Genomic DNA, 18,978 nt, shown 5'->3' on the forward strand with positions numbered 1-18,978 from the left:
TGTGGAATTCTTGCTTTTATCTGCCTGGTAACATACTCTCTGATGATATTCAAGATTAATCTTTTCAGGCAGGAATTTGCTTTACCTTGGAAGAAAATCAAGCAGCTTTTTCCCACCTGAAAGGCTGGATGGGTTGCTTTTTTGCGTAGAACTGCTGCTATTGGAAGGCAGTAGAGTCTGCTGAGTGTCTTTGTCATCTCTGACAAAAATGAGCTAATAGAGAATGTTTGTCACATCCCAGTATATTATCGTTATGTCCCATGAAAGCATGCCAGAGCAGGTAACTTGGACAGTGGATATTTCAATTCACTTCCACGATTCTAAAAATTTTTGAGGAATGTTATATGACTCTGAGGATTAGACACATTAGTGGTTCTCAGGCAGTAATAAAGGCAGCTTGTTCTGGAGGCAGCTTTATCCAACCATGGGGCTTTGCCACTCACCGAGTGGAAGAAAACTGTATTTTCCCTCCCTGTCAAGACTCATATCATTGACATCCTGTCTTTTTGTTTAGATTTTAGAGGCCTTTGCTGCAGAGGACAGTCACTTTGTAAGGAATTGTGAAAGACTCATATCCCTAAGCAGTGCTGTGGTCACCATGCCCCAGTATGAATTCCGGCAAATCTGTGACACTAAGCTGGAAAGCATTAGCAGGAGGCTCACAAACTACCAAGAGGTACAACACTACTAGTTATTGGTGAAGTCTTGAGACCATACTTCATTGTGTTAAGTGGGTCTTAGTATTCTTTATTAATGAATCCAAACTGTTTCTGAGGTGGGTGTCCTGGAGGCATGAGAACAGTTCTGCAAGTTACTGAAATTGCAAGTTTTGAGTGAAAAATACCTTGTCTGTAAATCGTTCCTTTCTGCTTGTCAGAGCTGTGGGTTAAAACATATTGTTGCAGGTTCATTTCCACTGTATTAATGAATAAATATGAGAACAGATTGATGCATGTCTTAGATAACTTGAATGTAACTACAGTGTATCATGGTGTAAACAAAGTATGTGTGCTTTGTTTGTGCAGTTATCTGAGCTGCTTGAAAAGAGAGTAGTAGGAGATATAGCTAATTGCCTTCCTTTGTTATTTTATGAACTTTTTTTAATGTGTTGTTTCAGCTGCAGCAGAAGTCTGAATTCCTGGATTTCTGGAATAGGAGGCAGGGAGAGAAAAGAATTGTCTGTATTGCATCAAAATTTTTTTGAAAGTGAAGTAACACACACCTACTTTATTTCTTCTAGTTTGCAGATGAATTGAAAACAAAGGTGAGCCCAGCCTTCAAACAAGCTGTTATGGAACCACATTCCCTCAACAGCATGGATTTCTGCCCCACCAACTGCCATATTAACCTCATGGAGGTATCATACCCCAAAAGCACTACCTCAGCAGGGAGATCGTTCAGTATTCGCATTGGACGGAAACCTTCTATTATTGGTCTTGATCCAGAGCAAGGTGGTAATTAACTTTAAAGTGATAACTGATTTTATCTGTATAAAAAGTTGTGGTTTTACACTGCTCAGCAAGGTCAAATATAAACATAGTCTTGCCAGTACTCTTTCTTCCTCCTTAAAATTTTATAGTTAAATGGCAGCCCTCTTGTGTTGTGAAAAAGTAATGGCTTTAAGGATAGAGAGGCTTCAGGTCTGATGTTTTTGCTAGCTAGGCTGTTTGTGCATCTCATGGTAGTTACATGTCCGGGGTGCTGTTGCCCTTAGTAGAGGTGACCTGCTTGAGTGAGCAGGGACTGATGGCAATGCTGGTGCTTCATTCAGGGGAACAGCTGAAGTCAATCACATTGTAGTGCTACTTTCTACTCTTATTACTAAATAAACTCCATGCACTTGAGTTGAAAGTCTCTACTTTGTCAGGGGATCTATTTTCTGATAAATTGCTGCTATGCAGCATTGCTCCTACAATCTGGTTGGTTGAGTTACAATATTTCTTTATCATGATCTCACTTAACATGTTTCTGATTCATTGCCTTATGAAGGTCAGAGTGCAGGAATGTTTGGAAGAGGGAAGTATAGACTAACCAACCTTCTGAACAGTGGCATTGACTATTAAAATTGAGGTCTATAAATGAGCCCTGCTTGCTTGGGCAATAATATTTTTAATGCGAGCTAAGGTAGTTAGCAAAGTACTGCAACAAAACTGTCAGCATTTCTAAATGAAAAAGCATTCATTTATCTTCTGTAAGGACAGAATCCAATATTTCTTTATATGTGTATGTGTGTGTAAGTGTAAATGTCTGTAGAGCTGGCATAATAACACAGACCGACTCCTGAGAAGCCAAATTCATTAACTTTTCAGCAAATGCTTTTAGAGAGCTTCTGTGTTGACTATATGAGTATATGTGTGGACATATGTCTTTACTTCCATAATTTAACCAGTTTCTGAACTGCAGTAAATTCAAAACAGCTAGCTAGCATGCCAGGGGAAAAAAAACCAACTTCCTTGGGGTTTTTGGGGTTTTTCCAGAATGATTTTGTCATAGAATGTAATTATATAAAATAGTTCTGTGAAATTTTAGTTTTTCCTGTTAAAACTCCACGTATCCTAAACGATCATCATTGGGATGGAGTGGGGAAAGTCATGAAAGCCATACTAACTAGATCCTTTAATGTTTAGTAGGTACCTTAAATCCAGTCTCATATACTCAACATTGCATCACCACTATGGCTGCACCATCCTGGAGATGTCCAGCCCCAGAAGATGGAGATCCTGATGGTAGCTTTGGCCAGCAGAATGGAGGAACAGTTCAGGAAGAAAGGGGACTCAGTTTTCTGCTGAAACAGGAAGACTGGGAGATGCAGGACTCCTACTTGCACCTTTTTAACAAACTTGACATTGCAGTGAAGGAAATGAAGCAGTATGTCATACAGATAAATAAGTGAGTACAAAATCCTGTATGCACTGGAGAAAGAAATTCTTATGACATTGAGGCATTAACCTCCAAAAACACATTGTGCTGTCAGCCCCAGCTGTCAGCCTCTTTACTCACCTGTTCACACCTGCCCTTGTATGACAGGTCCTTGCTGGTTGCGTCAAATCTACTCCTGGGCAGATCCATCAGTGTTTGTATTATTGTCCTTTGCTTCTAAAAGTCTATCTGAATTTGACAGCCACTGTTTTGCTTACTGTATATTCCAAAATAAGAATCTATTTGATGTCAAGAGCAGTTTTGGAATCCCATATGAGCACAGACCCTTGAGATTTTGTCTGTCATAAGACAGACTAAACATGTAATTGCAGGCCCGTTTCTCTATGGAACTTACGGTTTCCTTTCCTCTTTTTGTCTTTTTATTTCTGTCTTTATCATCACAGGTCTCCTAGTAGCAGTAATGAAAGATGGAGTAGCGTGTCTGTGATTTGTGCATAATAGGCAAGGTTTTGGTAGCAGGGGCCGCAGGGATGAGCTGTGTGGGAGGAGGCCTTACGATGCCCTAAGCTGATGACAGCCACTTCCAGGAATCCCAGTAATGAAAAGAACAGCCCATTGTGCACTGCCATGGTTTGACCCCAGCCAGCAACTCAGCCCCGCACAGCCACTTGTTCAGTCCCTGCCAGAGGGATTGGGAATGGAGTCAGAAAAATAAAAGTGAGGAAACTTGTGGGTTGAAATAAAGACAGTTCAACAGGTGAAGCAAAAGCTGCACACAAGGAAAGCAAAACCAGGGATTCAGTCACTGCTTCCCATGGGCAGGCAGGTGTTCAGCCACCTTCAGGAGAGTAGGGCCCCATCCTGCAGAATGGTGACTTGGGAAGACAAACACCATGACTCCAAATATTCCCCCTTTCCTCCTTCTCCCCCCACTTTATATTCTGAGCATGGTGTCACATGATCTGGAATATCCCTTGGGTCAGCTGGGGTCACCTGTCCGGGCTATGTCTTCTCCCAGTCTCCCACACACCCCAGCCCCCTCCCCAGTGTGGCTGTACAAGAGGCAGAAAAGGCCTCAGCAATAACAAAAACATCTCTGTATTATCAACCCTGTATTCAGCACAAATCCACAACAGTCCCATATCAGCCAATGGAAAAAAATTAACTGTATCCCTGCCAAAACCAGCACATAACCAAAGCTTCACCTGACTGGAAAGCACATGGAGCCTTGGCTCCAACGTGTATACAGAAGGGTGGTAGCTGCTGGGTAGAGGCAGTGAGCTGAGGAGGAGAAATCCAGTGCCTTGGATGAAGAAAGTGAGGACTTCCAGGCCACCATGGTTACAGTGATTAAGCTACACCTTACAGAAGTAGGGTACCTGTGGAAACAGGACCTTTTAGGACCTGGGATTCATGGGAATCTCCTGAGGTTCAACAAGACCAAGTGCAAGGTGCTGCACCTAGTCAGGGCACTACAGGCTGGGGAATAAGGGGACTGAAAGCAGCTGTGCCAAGAAGGACTTGGGAGTGCTGGTAGATGAGAGGCTGGACATAAGCCATCAATGTGTACTGGCAGCATCATTCAGTCCTGAGCCACCCATGTCCTGGGCTTATCCCCACAGTGTGGGCAGCAGGTGAAGCTGGGGGGAATCTGCCCCTCTGCCCTGCTCAGGTGAGACCCTACCTGCAGAGCTGCCTTCAGCTCCGGCATGCCCAGCCCAGGCAGGACATGGGGGAGAGTCCAGAGGAGGCCATGGAGATGAGCAGAGGGATGGAGCAGCTCTGCTGTGAGGACAGGCTGAGAAAATTGGGATTGTTCAGCTGAAGAGAAGGCTCTGGGGTGACCTACTTGTGGGTTTCCAGTACCTGATGGGAGCCTGCAAGAAAGATGGAGAGAGACTCTACAACAGCCTGGAGTGACAGGACAAGGGGGAATGGCTCCAAACCGAGAGCATGTTCAGATCAGATGTTAGAAAGTAGTCTATGTAAAAGTGCTTGCAAAGTTAGCTCTGATTTCACATAGCTGGATTTAGCCTGAGTTGTGACAGTTCATTTGTGGGACTGAGAGCTCTATGTTGTGCTTCTGCAGACTTTTGTCCACCATAACAGAACCTACAGAAGGTGGTGCCTGTGAGCCACCATCTACTGAGGAGACATCTTCACCTTCCCTGGGAACAGAAGAGAGCGATGCTGACAAAGCTGAGCATGGTGGAATCAAGAAAGTCTGTTTCAAAGTTTCTGAGGAGGACCAGGAAGACTCTGGACATGACACAATGAGTTTCAGAGACTCCTACAGGTCAGTCTGAAGATTATGCCACTTTTACCTTACTAAAAGTGTTTCAGAATTCTGATTCCAGTATGGATTCAACAGGTTGTTTTCCAGTCAGTCAATTATCTAGTATTCACTTAGTATTCACTTTACTGAAGTATTCATTATATTTATTATCATGGAGACATACATAGCAAAAATACTTCTGCCAAAATAATGGCAAAATATTAAAACTTCTAGAAAATTGAATAAAATGAAATAAATAGGTCTAGTGTGACTTTTTGTATCCTGTAGCCAGAAACTGCAGAAGTCCAGCAGAATTCTTAGACTGCTTGGTCTTATAATAGCTGGTATTTCCATTTGGTTCTGCAGCCAATTTTCCTGAATGTCTAAGACACTGAAAAACAGAAATGGACATTGAGTTTTTTATTTTTAATGGGCCTTTGAAACCACAAATGCAAGTATTTATTCAGGTGTCTCAAAATCTTTTTGGGACATGACTGACTGTTGGTTCTCCAGGAATATTTGCTGCCAAAGGGAATCTCAGTACAATTCTCTCTATTTTGGAGGGAAAACATTTGGAAACTCAGCTTCAGAGTAAGTGGAATAACAAGTTGTGGCCGTGTCTGACTACTGCAATTTAACATCCTTAATTGGCCATTTCTACATTTCTAGTAAGGCCCTAGAGCTGGGAGGATTACAGGGACCTGAATGAATGATCTGTCTTTGTAACTTCCCCGCTGCAGTCCTGATGCTTTATTTGCTGTTGTTGGGCACTCGTACTAGTAGCAATAGGTGCCACCCATGCAGGACTGCAGAATGGCAGAAGGGGAACAGTTTGTGTTGGAATGGGTCTCTGGAGCTTGCACAGTCCAGTCCCTTGCTCAGGAGAGGGCCAGTTAAGAGTGGTTGCTTGGGGTCTTGTCCAGTTGAATATTGATCACCTCAAAGGACAGCAATATGAAGTCAACAAAGAAACAGAATGAGCACTTGCAGTGGGGCAACCTTTGTTGTGTGAGATTTCAATCTACACGTGTGCTCTGGAGCTTTCTGAGTGAAAGGTGCCGTATTTCTTTCACTGTTAACAGGGTATCCGTGTAGTTTAAATTTCTGTAATTAAGGCTAATCTATTCTGGGTAACAAAGTGACAGCACTAAAAACCTCTCTGGGTTTGTCGCTTGTTCCAGAATTCTACACATAAATTTAAGATGAGAAACACTATTCTGTCTTATCTTTATTAGATAGAGGCAGAGAATTAAGCATATATTACAGGTAATAGTTACTCAAGGGGGAATATGTTCTTACGGGTTTTGATTTAAAAGAGCATTGATTAGCTACAAACCCAAGCAAATTGCACATAAGAAAATACCTTGCCATGCTTCTTTTTCTGGGATTGTTTGGAGGTGCAATTCATAAGGGTTTGTACTGCAGAGTAGTTGCCTTAAGTGTTAATCTTCTTAAGAAAAAAACAGATTTCTTTGATACTAGATTTTAAAAAGGACAGCAAGAATCCCAATTAGGGTTCTTTCCCTTGCTCTTATATTTTTCTTTCATCTCAGTTAATAATTTAATCAGAGGCAGAGACAGTGGAGAATTTTGTAAGCTTTGTTTTGGGCTTGTACTATTAAAACCACTGTCACTTCACTGGAAGGGGACAGCCTGAGATCCGTAATCTTTTTGATTACTTTCAGTAAGAATAGTTAAAGTGAACCTTAAAGAGAGGAGATTCACACTAGAATTTTCCAGGTGTGCATGAGCCAAGATTGGTGTGGAGCCGACTGTCGTGACTCCTCTGCGTCATGATAGGATCTGCAGTGCCTGATTCTCCAGTGGCGTAGATTCCTTAAATTTTCACTCCCACCTCCATTATCTGCAGCCTCCCTATATGCTGGATTTGGATGCTGTAATATCCTGAGAATTGGCAGCAAACATTTAGTGGAGATCCAATATTTTAATTATTTCTCCCCTACTCAATGCCCATAGAGCAAATTTAATGATGTGGCCCAGCCGAGGACTGTGGTGTGACATCTGTTTTCATTATTTACAGAAGCAGGGTGATATATTAAGCATTCAGTGTTAACTGCAAATTGAAAAAGACATCCTGTGGCAGCCTGGCTCCCGAGTCCTTGCTTAACGGCTGTTCTGCGTGTCATTAGTTATAGTCATTGCATTTTCACAGAATTAGGTTTGGGGAGACAGCGCTAATAAAGGCAGAATATCAGTGTATCAGGGACTGGGTGCAGGCACAGCTTTTGTTCAATCCCCTCTCTGCTTTACTTTATAGTGAGTGTAACAGTAACCGGGATTCCGTGTTGTCCTACACCAGCGTGCGGAGCAACAGCTCTTACCTGGGCAGTGATGAGATGGGATCAGGTGAGTGTGCGCACAGGTCACAGGCATCCTTCTCGTGCCCGACCCTTCAGCAGTGCTGACAAGTCTTTGCTGATTATAAGCACTTAGCATATTTAATTTGCACAGGTGGTCTCTTCAAAACTAATCACAAGAACATAAAGATACAGCTTTGCCCTTTTCTATTAAGTCACAATAAATCTGGAACATGGGAGAGGTATGAGGCAGGGTTAAGTTTCTTTAGTTACTGGATACTTGCATTATATGAAAATAATGAGTGTTTTGATCTAAGAATTGGAAATAAAGCAGCAATCGTTATTTACTTCACAGCAGTGTGAAGATGTGCCTGTGCCTCATGACAGATTATGTTTGTAAGTTAAAAGCTTTTAATTTCTTCTTTATTAGGAGATGAGCTTCCCAATGATATGAGGATACCTTTGGACAAACAAGACAAACTCCATGGCTGTCTGGAACACCTTTTTAACCAGGTATGTAAAGCGTTATTCTTACACAGAATTGCTTTCTCTTTATCAAATGTCAATTAAGAAATTGGAAGTACTAAATTGTGTTATGAGATCATATTTTGAGGAAGGTATACTATTGAGATTTTGGGGTACAGTGTAAGCAAGTGCATTATAGGACAATCTGAGGAATCACTTTTGTCTGCATTATTAAAGTTGCCTCATGATTTAAGCAAGGCTGACCTTCCCTACCTAAGGCATGAGACTAAGGGAAAAAAAGCTTTCATGAAAAAAAAGACAAACTTCTAATACTTTGTTTGATGTAAATGGATCACATTTGCAGATTTCAGGAGATGTGTTTATAATGTGTACCACTGGAGAGTTAGTTGTTTGCTATCCTCTTACCTCATCAGCATGTGGATCATCGTCATGCAAAATGCTAAATGTGAGAGGCTCTTGAGGCCAGTTCATGGCTACAAAGTCTGACTGCTGTGCGTCAGTCATTCCAAAATACAAACAGTGTAATGGCTTCAGCAGTTTCCCACAACAGTTCTTTCTGTTCAGATGTTCTTCTGCAAGTCTTACTGACGCTGGTTGGTAACATTCCAATTGTAGGTTGATGCAATCAATGCACTTCTAAAAGGACCAGGGATAACTAAGGCCTTTGAGGAAACCAAGCACTTTCCCATGGACCACAGTTTGCAAGGTAAAGAAATTGATTGATTGTATTTAATAATGTGATTTCCAAGACTTTAAAGCTTAAGGTACATGCTATGGCCACGCAGTCTACCCCGCCCTGCATTAGGCAGGTACCATGTCTGACCACTGAAATTTTGTATCTCTTAAGAGGTCATTTTCATGGGAATTCCTCCACACAGAGGCCTCTTTTGTTACATGCTGCTCAATTCTTGCAGCTCTTTCACAAGTCTCCAAATCTCCGCTTTGATGTGAACATATCTGAAAAGGTACGAAAAATTGATGTGAACATATCTGAAAAGGGATAGTCAGATTGAAGGTGAAAGAGTGCTCTGATAAGCTGATGAGGGGCTGACCACTGTAGATCCAAGGCACCAAAAGGTTCTGCCTCAGTTTGCTCAATGAGTTACTCTGCTTTTCTTCAGATGGATGATTGCCAGAGTAAACTCATCCTCCCATAACACTTACTTTGAAAACTGATTCTCATAGAGAGCAAACAGATGATACCATGTTTTCTTTTTTCTCAGGGAGCTTGATGACTCTCTGGTCTTAATGGTTTTGGGGCTCAGGATGTGGTTTCTTTTCTCCCTGAAACACACAGGATTTTATTTTCTAAATATTTGCTGCCATTTCCTTTCCCACTTGAAATCTGAAATGTTTCCTACTATTCCTGCTGTACCTCAGGTGCTGTAGGAGGTGAGAGCTCCAACCTCTCAAAGGCTCTGGTTTTTAGTAATGGTGGCAAACTCTAGAATTAGAGATCTTTTCTTGCTTTTTTTTTTTCCTTGACTCCAGAAATAACTCCTGTGAAGTTCTGTTATATGAACTCATCTCTGTAAACACATTCATGTTTGTATAGAATGTTAGTCTTTCCATGCACTGCTTGAATGAAGAAATAACGGACATTTATTTTGTTTAAACAGAATCTCATTTATTAAAAATAGATTAATTACCCTGAGAGAGTCTTTTAGTTAACTGATTATTCCACACTCATCACACTGAGGAACAGACAAGTCCTGCTTACACTCAGCTAGAATCCTGGATCACAGTGTCTGTTTAATGGCTACCATAGACACCTTTTCATAATGGATGGACATTGGAATGCTCTCCTGTTCCTGTCCAGGATCAGTTATTTGGCATAGTTTTTTTTGTCTTTCTCTGTTTGCTTACGCATCTTATCACCAACAGTGCGGGTGTTTGGCTTAACTACATAGCTAAGTCATGGAGAATAAATTTTCTACTCTATAATTAGTTAGTTAGTTTTCATCAGGTGAAAGAATGCAGGATATTTCAGAACTTCTCATCAGTATTTTGGGATGTGACAGTTGCAGCCAAAAAGTTGATCTGATTCTCTGTGTCTACCCGATACAGCTGCCTGCTGGTCGTTAAAGGCAGAGGAAACAGAAAGGGGTTCCTTGTCTAGTGAGTGGGGCAGAGCTCCCTGCACTTTGCATGTCAACCAGGCCTACAATCCTGAAAGCAATGCAGGGAGACTGCTGATAATGGGACTAGGGGAATGGTCTTTTGTCCTCTCTATTAGTTCTATTTAAGGACCTTTTGAATTCCCAGTTACTACTATTGGTACTGTGTCTCTGCTTTCATCTGTATTCACATTATAACTCCTAAGCCACTCTTAGTTATTTAGCATTTCCTAAATGGCTAACACACTCCATGTTTTCTAGAATTTAAACAGAAGGAAGAAACCACAGTTAGGTGCCGGAATAATATTCAAGCCAGCATTCAGGAAGATCCATGGAACCTTCCACTGCGCATCAAGAACCTTGTTGACATCATACAGAAACACGTGGAAGGTCTGTAAATAAGGAAACATTTGTTACTGGCTTCAGGGAGAAGAGATCTTCATCAAATCTAGCAGTTGATTTCATAATTTTAACTCAATTTGTAGTAAGGCTGTCCTGGGCTCTAGAGATGACCAGGTAGAACAGGTTGTGGTTTGCAGAGTCCTGGTGCTTTATGGTAAAATTGCACCTGTGCAGCAATTCCAAAGAACTTTCCCTCCCTTACTTTATTTCATCAGCCCATTCAGAATGATGTCAGACTGATCTATCTCCCTGTGAATTTTAAACCCTTTTAGAAAATGGATACTTCCAAACTGTGAAGTGAATGCTAATCAGGTATTACAATATTCTAAACCATTGCAATCTGGTTGAACTGAAACAGGAGATGAAACTGATGTCTACAGATCAGTGCGAAGCACTGGATGGAGATCTCCTCCTTAGGATTCATCTGCAAGTGCAATTTGTTTCCAGTAATTCATGGTTAACAGAGCATGTAGCCAGTGAAATTCTTTGCTTTATGCTTTGTTTTTTTCAGTCATGAACATGTCTGTGCAAGTGAGGGCTACCAGAGTAAATAGACATGGCCATGCAGGTGCCAGGGATTGGGGGGGAATGAGGAAACTTAACCAGCTGCAATCTACCCTGGTATTATGTTGAACAGCATTTGTTTTCTTCACTGTTTTAGATGGGAAGAATCAGCTGCTTTTGGCCTTGTTAAAATGCACAGGTAAGGGGTTTTCATTTTTTACAAAACAACAACATACATACAGAAGTCCCTACGACAGGGTTCTTCTGTCTTCATTTTTTCCTTTGTACAACCCTCCTTCCCAGATGGAAGAGAACCCTCCTTCCCTTTACTGCTTCCTGCTGTGGTGAGAACATGCAGCAAAAATGAGATATATTGCACAACTTTTTTGAGCCCATGGACTCTGTCATCTTTCCAAACAGAGCAGGCATACTGAAATTACAGCCAAGAATAGATGAAGACCTTAAATGTGCAAGGAGAACCCAAATACAATACTGGGGACATCAGGAACCTGTTACATGCACCAACCTTTGTGCTTGCAGAGCAAGGGACAGGTCTTTACAAGGAGCCTGTGCACAGTCTTTTTGTAATTGTAGCACTTGGCATTCTTTTGTTTGAAAATGAGATAATACATAACTGGAATAGGCAGTCATTGTTTCACTGTGCCACACTTGATTCTCAAATCTTCATAGAATGAAGACCAGAGATTTGTATGGCTCTAACTTATCTCTCAGCTCCTGCCAGGGCTGGTCTGTGAGTCTGTCCAAACCAGGCTGTGTGCCAGTTTACTGACCATAAAGGCTGGTTTTATTGATAGTAGATAAAATGTCTCCCAAAGTGTCTCTCTATGTGTGCCCCATCTCCTGCAGCATTTCCATGAACATCTGCTGGAAAGAAAGATGGCTGCTCTTAAGCTGAGAATATGGCCCAGTGCCTGGAGTGTGTTAGTCAGTCTGTTGTGTTCAGTGCTTATAAAAATAATCCGGACCTTCAAAGCCTCTGGGTGATGTCTTCAGCCTCTTTCTGTAGGGAACAGTGCCTTTTCAATGAGAGCCTGCTGGAAGGGCTGGGGGTGCCTGGGAAGTAACTCTTTACTTATTCATGTGCTTCTCTGGCCTGCAATCCCCTTAAGCATGACAAGATTGATTTGACCAGCATGTGGCTGCCTGGCAGGCACACAGGAAGCAAAATTAATACAGGGGAAATTCTCCCAAGAAACAAACCAATTCATACTATATGGATGGGCACAGTTAATGCATTAGGCATATGGGAAACCCACAAATTGCAGATGGATGGGGGAAGATTAATCTCTAATAGCCCAGGAGAGAAGTAATGGCAGAGACCTTCTTTCAATAATTCTCTTGCTCCTGTAAACATAAAAAGAAGGGAATCAGTCCAGATATGGCTGTAACTAAGGAGTTTATTACTTTCCAGTAGTTAGTTTCTTTCCAGTTGGAAGGAGCATGCAGATGGCAGAGGGAGTAACGAACAGTCAACTGGACTAGAAAATTTCACGACATGCACATGTGCTTAGCTGTGCTGTCTTTATCTGTCCACCCAGGTCACACAGCAAGGAGAGGTATCTGTGAAGTCAGTGCAAAGCTACAGCAGAAGCTGAACATTATTTGCGCACACACACACAAACTGCTTTGTTGGCAGTGAGAAGGAAGATGAGTATATTCATGACTTCTTTATGCTTCTCTCCCCTTCTCTGACAGATACTGAGCTACAGCTGAGACGTGATTCCATCTTCTGTCAGGCTCTTGTGGCTGCTATTTGCACCTTTTCAGAGCAGTTACTGGCTGCTCTCAACTATCGGTACAACAACAATGGGGAATATGAAGAGAGCAGTAGAGATGCCAGCAGAAAATGGCTGGAGCAGATAGCAGCCACTGGAGTTTTACTGAATTACCAGTCTCTTCTCTCCCCCACCATGGTAAGATGAAGAGTTGTGGTATCCTCAGGTCTGCTTTTATTTGCCTGTGTGATTCTGTGCCACTCAGCACAGCCGGAGCTGTGGAACCTGTTACCTGCATTCTAGCAGTGTATTCAGACTCTCACTACTGCAGACTCTGGAGATTTCCTCAGCTGACAACCAAGTGCCCATATTCCTTATCCAGTCATATTCATATGCTCACAAAAAGTGACCCATTGTCACACTAGAACACTATAGAAAACAGTCAGCCTTCATACTGGGAACAATGCTGCTGCATTTAGAGGTTTTAGGGCCCAGCTGTTGGTGGCATGAGTGTCCCCTGCCATCCCGTGGTGAGGACATGCATCTCCCAAACAGGCGAGAAAGTTCTGAGTATTGCAGGAGTCCAGACAAAGAGATACAGTGCAGTCCGTCTCTCAGGTCTATGGTGCTGGGGCTGGAGGCATCGTGTCTAGGGAGAAAAGCTGTGCTTGCATAGTTCATCTGCACCTAATGAACTGATGAGCTACAGCAGATCAGCTACTGTAACTGTAAAAATGTAACTGTAAGAAAAGAGAGGCATAAAACAGACAAGCAGCTCTGACATTATAGAGAAGGGAATTCTTTTTCTTACTTTGTAGATATTGCAGATTGAGTGTGGATATTTTTTATAAAATACAATCCAAACTATCTGTGCATGTAACTGCTATTTGTTTGCATTGCACAGAATGTATCAATATTTATTTTGCAGTAACTGATCAGCTGTTCTTCACATTTGTAAGTATAAAGTTTGGAGAAGGAGATCCCTTCAAACTTACTCAGTTCTTAAACCTTTCTACTCCGTGAATCACATCAAATGACATCTAAGCAAAGGGTGGTTAAAGTTATATTGCAGTTTAAAAGCTGTTAGTAATTGCCTGGCTGGGATGGAGCTAATGAAAAGCTCTGCACTCTAAAGCAAAATATGCCCGTAACAACAGTACCTTCCTGCCACACATCTTTTGGCAGATAATAACCTATTTGTATCGCTCTACAGAAGGAGGAGCGCACCATGCTGGAAGACATCCAGGTCACTCTGGCTGAACTAGACAAAGTTGCCTTTTTTTTCAAGCAGCTGGATGAAAGTCTTGTAGCAAGTGAGTATTGTCTGTTTCTTTGAGGCACTTTTTTTTTTTTGGTATGTTCTGTGGATTAATAGCCTCTATGATTATAAATCTAAGAGACCATCTCACACCTGGAGAGCACTGGGCAGCTTCTCTGAAGCACTGTTGTATTCCCTCAGCTTCCACTGCAAGCACACAGCCCCTAAAGCAGGACTGACATGGACTGGTGGTGCGTGTTCTGTGCTGTGCAGTTGTGGCCTGTGCCAATGTGCCTTATCTGTGTGATTTTGTACAGAGGGAAGAGAGATGACATTCCCTGTTGGTGTATTCCTAACTTTTCAGTGTCCAGTGTCTTACCCTCCCATATCTCTTTCTCTTCATGCTTACTGGCTATGAAATGCCATGAAACAACATGGGATTCTAATTATTAAGTACAGTTACTGTATTTGCATCAAACATCATACTAGGTCACACTAACTGTGTTCTTTTAGTGTAATATTTCAGAGCCTGCATTCTCTCCATAAAGGCTCTCCCTTACTCACCTTATGGTGGATATGTGATATGTCATTAGGTAATCTAACAAACTCAGACAGCAGTGGTTTTACAATTCTCCTGCTGTGGTAAAGCAGCAAGTGTTTTATCTTCATTTCTCCAGATACTCATGTCTTCTACCACATCGAAGGAAGTCGTCAGGCCTTGAAGGTTATCTTTCATCTTGACAGCTACTACTTCTCCAAACTGCCTGCTCGGTTTCAGAATGGGGGAACCTTGAAACTGCACACAGTGCTCTTTACAAAAGGTGTCTATAAAAAGCTTTCTTGAGAAAAATAAGCTAACTACTGATCTTGAAAGATTAAAAATATAGAACGACCATAAAGCTCTTAAAAACGCAGCTGAGACCTACAGACACACTTAGGAAGCAGATATTTCTATTTTAGGAAGCCCTGGGGGAGGTGCTAGACTTTAGAATTAGTCATGAGAACAAAATGTGCTTGTTTGGGGCTTTTTCATGCCTCAGCCATAGAAACATTACACTGGACGACATGATCTAGTGTAGGATCAGGAGATGTGCCTGGGCTACAGAGAAGTGTTTTAAAACACGAACACTGTGACAGAATGATCTGGACTAGAAACTGACTTGATAAGCAAATATTCACACCAAAATACAACACAGGAAATTTCTGTCAGGGGACCATTAATGGGGAGTAACTACTGTCAGACAGAACTGCTTTCTGTGAAGCTCACCTCTGTGATACTACCACTGTACTCCCATACTGGGAAAAGCATTAAATTTATAGAGTAACAGAATCAGCCTTGACATGATCCAAGAGTCGTCTGCTGAGCAATGAGATGATAGAGAGATAAATATATTTATTTTAAAAAACCACTAATAACATAGCTTTAGTAAAAGTGTTTTCTTCTTCAGCTCTGGAGAGTACAGAGGGGCAATCACAACCAGCTGGCTCATCTCTAGAAGAACTCCCACAGCAAATTAATGGTATTTCACTTGAAAAAGTGCAGCAATACTACCGTAAACTCAGGTATTTTGTACTTCTGCTTTGCCTTAAAAGACATTGAAAATTTCAGAGCGCTCCTTGCTAAGGGCCTTAAAATTTAATGAAAAACAGGTCCCATTCCTGATGCAGTTTTTGTACAAATGGGATTTTTGGAGATCCTCATTGTGTGGGAAACTTGTTAACTTCTTCCAATAGTTTAGCCCATTCAGAAGGAATGCAAATTTGACCTCAGAATTTTGTGCAGGGCTAGAATTATACTTTTCTTAATGGGAGTTTGGAATATTTTAGTACAGACTCTGTAAATTACTGCAATCACAATGGTTCAATAAGGAAGATCTTCAAGTGCAAGATTTTTTAGCATAGCTTTCTCAGCTGTTTTATACAAGATAGTATACATATATGGGCTTGAAATGGAGCAAACCCAACTAATGTAGTACTTGCTGGCCTTTTTGCAGGACATTTTACCTAGAGAGATCAAACTTGCCCACTGATTCCAATACTACCGCAGTGAAGATTGACCAGGTATTGTTTCTGCATTTATTTCTCCAATAAATTCTCTCATAGAAGTATTATTTCAACATCTCTAAAATTCCAGTTGTGGGATACCTGTATGGCAGATCTGTACAAATCCAAACAGCATTTTAAAATGTTCCCTACCTTAAAGGGGTGATCTGAATTTCTCTGAAGCTTGGCTACAGTTCTTTTGCTGAGAAGAAAACGTGCAGAACCTGGGTAGACACAAACCCCCTGCACTGCAACACCAAGACTCTATGTGACCCTGCCTGCCCTTGCCAAACACGGTGTCTGATGCCAAACAGATTGGGTTCATATTCCTCTCCCACAGATGCATGAAAACAAGCAAACATTCAATTTGCAAGTTACACTTTGTTCACAGTCACAGACAAAACAAGAAAATAGTGCTGCCCAGCATCTCACGTGTAGGCAGTCTGTCTAACTGGGCAGGTGACATGTGAATATGTGCATGCAAAGCATTAAAATGCTACTGCAGGGAACACAAAGCCAGAGACCATCTTTGCAATTGTAATATAAATTGTAAACAATCTATGTGATTAGTGACAAAAACTTGTCCCAAGCCTAAGTAATTTTATTCTGCCACTTCCAAAGTTCATACATATTCTAAATAGTTGTTACTGTGTGGCAGTTACTCTCCTGTAGAATATTGTGCTTAGACAATAGGAGAAAGACTTGTAAATGTCTTTATAGCTTGAACGTGTTGATGTGCTACTGATTGCTTTTGTATTGCTTTGTTTAGCTTATTCGCCCTATCAATGCAATGGATGAGCTCTGCAGGCTGATGAAGTCTTTCATTAGTACAAAACCAATGCAGTCAGGATGTTCGGGCAGTGCCGCATCAGGAGCTGGCCTGCTGCCCGTATCCTCTGAGCTCTGTTACCGGCTGGGAGCCTGTCAGATCACCATGTGTGCCACTGGGATGCAGAGGTGAGGGTTAAACCTGTGTGCTACTGCTGTGATGGGAACTTCGGTCCTTTCTAGAGATGTGATCCTATTCAAAGCAAAATAAGGTGAATTTTAAGGGAATGTAATAAGGACCTAAATCTGCTGACTTTACTTCAGGGGAGGTTGTAACTTTTAATACTTTTATTAATAACTAGTATAGACACAAAAGTTCTTGTGTTTCAGTGCATCAACCAATGCAACTCACTAAGTGAGCTCGTTGCATAGAACTTGTAGTTAGCATTGTCTTCAGTCACATACTGAAAATGTAGGAAGTTGCTCAAAAATAGCTCTAGAATCTTGGTGTGTGCACACACTGATTTTGAAACACACCACTGTTCTGCCAGTGTCTCAAATGTAAAGATTAATTTGTGAATTGCTTTAAAATGAATCAGTGCAGATGATCCAGGTGCAACAAGACTGAGGTAATTTAATAGTTTTATATGTAAGAAAATCTAAAAAAAAAAATAAAAGTAAATAGCTAACAGAAGTAATACTTAACAGGTAAGTGTCCTGCACATACCTATTTATAGTTTTTAAAATATGATCTGTGACTACCTAACTCTTGTTCCCTCGTTCAGGAGCACACTGAGTGTGTCCCTGGAGCAAGCAGCCATACTGGCTCGCAGCCATGGACTCCTGCCCAAGTGTATCATGCAAGCTACAGACATCATGCGAAAGCAAGTGAGTATTGGCATGTGTCTGCTGCATGCCACCATCTTCATTTCAGTAACATGGTACAAACACCAGTTTATTTTGCTGTGGCACTGTATTTTGTGCACTACAAACCTACATTTCCAAACTTCTACTAATGTCTGAATAACTACACCTGTGTGTGACAGGAACAACTTAACTTTTGCATGTACGGCCCCTGCAGCAATTAAAGTCTATGCCTCAGTGTATATTAACCGTCTGCCTTGACGGTTATAAAAGAGAGACTGTGCAGTATATTTAAGACAATTTCTGTATAGAAAAAACCCAAGTCTCAATCATATTGTTAAAATAGCAGAAGTTACCTAGTGCTTACCTAATAGCACTTACCTAGTGCTAGACAGCAGTGCTTGTAAAGTGCTTTGGGACTAATTTATCTTTTACGTAAACACAGATGATAATTGTATCCACCAAATGGATTCCAAATCTTTTAGAAGTAGTTAATGAATTCTCAAATAGGAGCCATACTCCCATTATAGTATTCTTCCCTAAGGACCATTTGCTTTATCAATACTGTCAGTACCATAAATTCTCTGTTTCCATAGGGACCAAGAGTCGAAATCTCGGCCAAGAATCTGAAAGTGATGGACCAAATGCCACAGTGTGCACCTCGGTAGGTTATTATGTATTGTGTGTCTTCTCTGAGTGCTGGTTTTATGTTTCTGTAACAATTGTGGAGTTCCTGCTATAACCAAAGATGATCTCAGTAGCAATATTGGAAAAAATAGAAAAAAAAAAAAAATCCTATTCTTTTTTCTCCCTGTACTAAACTAAGTGCATACTGTAGATGAATCAGCTTTGCTGCTTAGAATTTGCAGATCATCAGCTTCAAGGGTTTCTGCATTTTCTGAATCAAACATAGCTGATCTTTTTTGGACTGTTTCTATGAGTTGACAAAGCTAGTGATGGACAGTCATCTCTTGAATGCTTAGAAAAAAAAATTCCTGAACAGCAAATTTGACTGCAGATATGCAAAGGTAATGCAGTAGTGTGCTTACAAGAGTCTGATGGTTTAGTTCTTGCAGTGCAGGTTTAAGAGCAAGCACTTCAAGTCAGAGTAACCACACAGTAATGCAGCCCTAAGGAACCTCAGTTGCCTGGGGTTATACACGGGTTTGTCTAGAAGGCAGCTTTGAAAAGCACTGTACATTTGTGGATCCTACTGCACCTAATGGGAGATAGAGATGTTCATCTCTCTCTAGAGGAGAATAATACCTTTACTTTTAAGAAAAGTATCTTGGGTCAGTTTCTTCCAATTTCATCTCTCAGAGGGAAA

At 41.3% G+C, this 18,978-nt stretch overlaps 1 protein-coding gene across 4 annotated transcripts in view; it reads left to right on the forward strand.

Moving 5' to 3' along the window:
* The window catches only part of PREX1 (phosphatidylinositol-3,4,5-trisphosphate dependent Rac exchange factor 1), a 144,621-nt gene that overhangs the window by 122,805 nt on the left and 2,838 nt on the right, over positions 1-18,978 (forward strand). For 3 of the 4 annotated variants that reach the window (XM_032126666.1, XM_032126668.1, XM_032126669.1), the window contains exons 23-39: positions 515-676; positions 1,241-1,451; positions 2,628-2,889; positions 4,970-5,176; positions 7,434-7,522; positions 7,904-7,986; positions 8,575-8,665; positions 10,338-10,466; positions 11,140-11,181; positions 12,699-12,916; positions 13,932-14,031; positions 14,654-14,797; positions 15,425-15,539; positions 15,971-16,037; positions 16,789-16,976; positions 17,573-17,675; positions 18,248-18,315. In XM_032126666.1, the coding sequence (XP_031982557.1) occupies positions 515-676; positions 1,241-1,451; positions 2,628-2,889; positions 4,970-5,176; positions 7,434-7,522; positions 7,904-7,986; positions 8,575-8,665; positions 10,338-10,466; positions 11,140-11,181; positions 12,699-12,916; positions 13,932-14,031; positions 14,654-14,797; positions 15,425-15,539; positions 15,971-16,037; positions 16,789-16,976; positions 17,573-17,675; positions 18,248-18,315 (2,279 nt within the window). The remainder of the gene's footprint in view (positions 1-514; positions 677-1,240; positions 1,452-2,627; positions 2,890-4,969; positions 5,177-7,433; positions 7,523-7,903; positions 7,987-8,574; positions 8,666-10,337; positions 10,467-11,139; positions 11,182-12,698; positions 12,917-13,931; positions 14,032-14,653; positions 14,798-15,424; positions 15,540-15,970; positions 16,038-16,788; positions 16,977-17,572; positions 17,676-18,247; positions 18,316-18,978) is intronic. The other variant, XM_032126667.1, reaches the window with a different exon arrangement.

The sequence above is a fragment of the Corvus moneduloides genome, chromosome 17, assembly GCF_009650955.1.
Source record: "Corvus moneduloides isolate bCorMon1 chromosome 17, bCorMon1.pri, whole genome shotgun sequence".
In the NCBI taxonomy this organism is placed as follows: Eukaryota; Metazoa; Chordata; class Aves; order Passeriformes; family Corvidae; genus Corvus; species Corvus moneduloides.